The 3,005-nt window shown below is 43.8% G+C and overlaps 1 protein-coding gene across 1 annotated transcript in view; it reads left to right on the top strand.

The window, feature by feature from the left end:
- The first annotated feature begins 2,789 nt into the window (after nt 1-2,789).
- Nucleotides 2,790-3,005, top strand: part of LOC103198058 (keratin-associated protein 4-7-like) — a 760-nt gene continuing 544 nt past the window's right edge. Inside the window, exon 1 of the mRNA XM_042781093.1 lies at nt 2,790-2,944. Within this exon, the coding sequence (XP_042637027.1) occupies nt 2,790-2,944 (155 nt within the window). The remainder of the gene's footprint in view (nt 2,945-3,005) is intronic.

Here is a 3,005-nt window from a genome sequence, read left to right as displayed (position 1 = left end):
TTTGAACCACTAGCCTTCTGTTAGCAGTTAAATGCCTTAGGCATTAGAGGTCCTTGCGCTGCTCTAACAGAAATATAGCACAAATGGGATGGCTTGAACAAACAGGAGTTAATTCTTTTATCGTTTGGAGGCTTTAAGTCTGAGGTCAAAGTGCCAGGCTCAGGGGTTGGGTGAAAGGCCCTCAACCTTGGCCTTCTGCTCAGCTTCCTGCTCCCAGCCCACTGAAGCTGGAGGCCTTCCTTTACTCAGGCAGCTGCTGGCTGCTGAGGCTGACAAACCCAAGGTTCAAGTAAAAAGGCACAGTACCGATGTCACCAAACAACACGACAGGCCACTAATTCAAGTCCAGAAAAAGTCCTGAGACCGGCAGGGCATGGCAGGCTGCTGAAGAACAACTTGGCTACATGAAGGTCCAAGCATGCCAAAAAGCTAGAGATCTTCTTCAAAGCTTCTCTTATCTACTGGAAGCAGTCCACATCCCTAAAGCAGCTACTCAGACACTCCAGTAGATTCCATCATGGAATTGATTGCCAGTCTCACCTTGGGGAATAACTGCATCCAGCTGCCCAGCCACTCAACCAGGCCCAGCCGGGATGACATACAAACTTAACTACCACAATCACATCAACTTTACTTTCAATATACCATAATTTATCTCAATTGTTTTTATGTAGCCTCAAATTAGATGCATTTCTCAGATGTTTCTGAATGCTTATGCGGGATTAGGCCTGCATTCTCCTCCGGTATAAATACCATAACTCCATCAATGTATCCATGTTTGCATTCAGGGTTTGTTGGCAGGAAATGGTCAACAATAAGTGTGGACTTATACTGAAGATACTACCTTGTAAACACCTAACTTTTTCATTACAAACTACTTCAATCTCTTCTCAATCTCTTCTAACCAATCCCAGGTATATAATAGGGCTCATTTTGTGGTAATATTATACCTGAGAAGGATTTTGGAGGGTGGACACAACCTTAGGGTCTGTGAGTATTTAAAATAAATTTTCTCAGTTAAGTTAGATGTATTTACTCATACACAATGTCATGCACCATGGTGCATGAATGACTACTTTTTCAGCTCTAAGACTGGCTTGGACATTTCATGCTGTTAGATTCAGTCTCTTCTACAAGGACGACTGAAGCATTTGGGCCCATGATCCTGACAGTCCATATTCACTCCACCCAACTTCAGGGCCTCCAAATATTTCGAGGAATGCCTCTTATAGAAAGTTTCTCAACAAAGTTGAGATGCCCATGATTGAATTTAGAGAGACCAGGCCAGGTTAGTCTAAGACATGAAGACCATGCTAAAATGGAAAATGACACATATTTGGAATAATATTCAAAGACAGAATTTTCCAGGAAGCAAATGTCCTCTTCCTTCCCTTGGCTGGCTCAATCCGCAAGATACACACATACATACACACACACACACACACACACATACTGGCAGCACCCCTCATTTTCTGAGACATTTGTCATTTGTTTGTACATTTTTGCACCCTTTACCTTTTCCTTCATCTTCACTATGATTTTTTTTTTTTTTTTAAAGTTGTTACCCTTTAATCTAGGTATCTGCTTTCTGTCTCCTTTCTTGAAGAGAAAAGCCTAGAGGGTGAAATCTGATCAACCCTGAATAATGGAGCAGAAGACTGTGTGCTGGCATCTTCTGAGCCCAGCAACTGAGCAGAGATATGAATTAGAATAAGAGGAAAGGACTCTGGGCAAGCTAACCGGGGTTGGCAAGAAAACTTGGAAGAGGTATGTGTGAGTTCATAGGCCTTGTTAAAACCTGGAGGAGTGTAAGTCAGAGTCAGAAGAAAAATCTGCCCCACGATCAAAGTCAAGGGACCTGAACTTTATAGACAGTTGCTGGCTATCTCTGCATCTGTCTTCACCCATCCAAAGAAGCCCACTGCTGCCAAATTGATTTCAACTCATAATGACCCTACAGGAGAGAGTAGAATTATCCTATAGGGTTTCCAAGGCTATCTTCATGGAAGTAGACTGATAGATCTTCATGCTGTGGAACAGCTGGTGGGTTCAAAATGCCCACCTTTTGGTTACCAGCTCAGTGATTTAACCACTTTGAAGTTAGAAACTCCTTCATAGAGGTCCTAAAACTCAGGGAGATTTATTTCTAAAGAAAAACAAAGACAAGAATTTAGGAATTAGTTTTCCCTCTCAAGAGTTCCCATCAAAAGTCTAGAATGTGGGTCGTGCAGTGTGGAGGGGGATGACTTAATAGTCTTCTGATTCACATGCCTGTGATCCCATTTCACAGGCAGGTAATACACTTAGACCTTCTATGCCCACCTGGCCCACAATGAATGAGCCATTAGACTAAAACAGTTTTATCCACCTGGTCACCAAAAAGAATTGTGGGCCTATAAGAATCATTATCACCCAAATGATTGGTATGCAAAATGAGACTGACACATATAGAGGCAGAATGTCATGTGACATGTGACAGCTCTCAGAGGAAACTAAAGCAAGAAAGGCACATAAGAGGCGGTTAAGGAAGAGGATATGGGATGAATCCTCACACAGCAGGAAAGGAAACAGTATTTTCCATCCATCTTGAAAAATTTAACCAGGAAAACAAACTTGCCTGATTTGATAATTACCTATTTATTAGGACAAACAATAACAAGGAAGTATATCGTACTTGATGCCAGCAGCCCCTCGGAAGAGTATAAAAGGGGACATGGGGTGAGAAGACTTCCAGACTCAAGAACTTCACTCTTCTGGAAACACACCCAGAACCTCCACCCTCTGACACCATGGTCAGCTCCTGTTGTGGCTCTGTCTGCTCTGACCAGGGCTGTGATCAAGGCCTCTCCCAGGAGACCTGCTGCCAACCCAGCTGCTGCCAGCCCACCTGCTGCAGAACCACCTGCTGCCAACCCAGCTGCTGTCAGACCACCTGCTGCAGGCCAACTTGCTGCATTTCCAGCTGCTGCCAACCCTCCTGCTGTGGTTCTAGCAGCTGTGGCTCC

This window comes from Orycteropus afer, unplaced genomic scaffold (genome assembly GCF_000298275.1).
Source record: "Orycteropus afer afer isolate SDZICR_OR568_19922 unplaced genomic scaffold, OryAfe1.0 scaffold00085, whole genome shotgun sequence".
Lineage (NCBI taxonomy): Eukaryota > Metazoa > Chordata > Mammalia > Tubulidentata > Orycteropodidae > Orycteropus > Orycteropus afer.
Note: the sequence above shows the minus strand (reverse complement) of the source record. Positions and strands in the feature narration are given on the sequence as shown.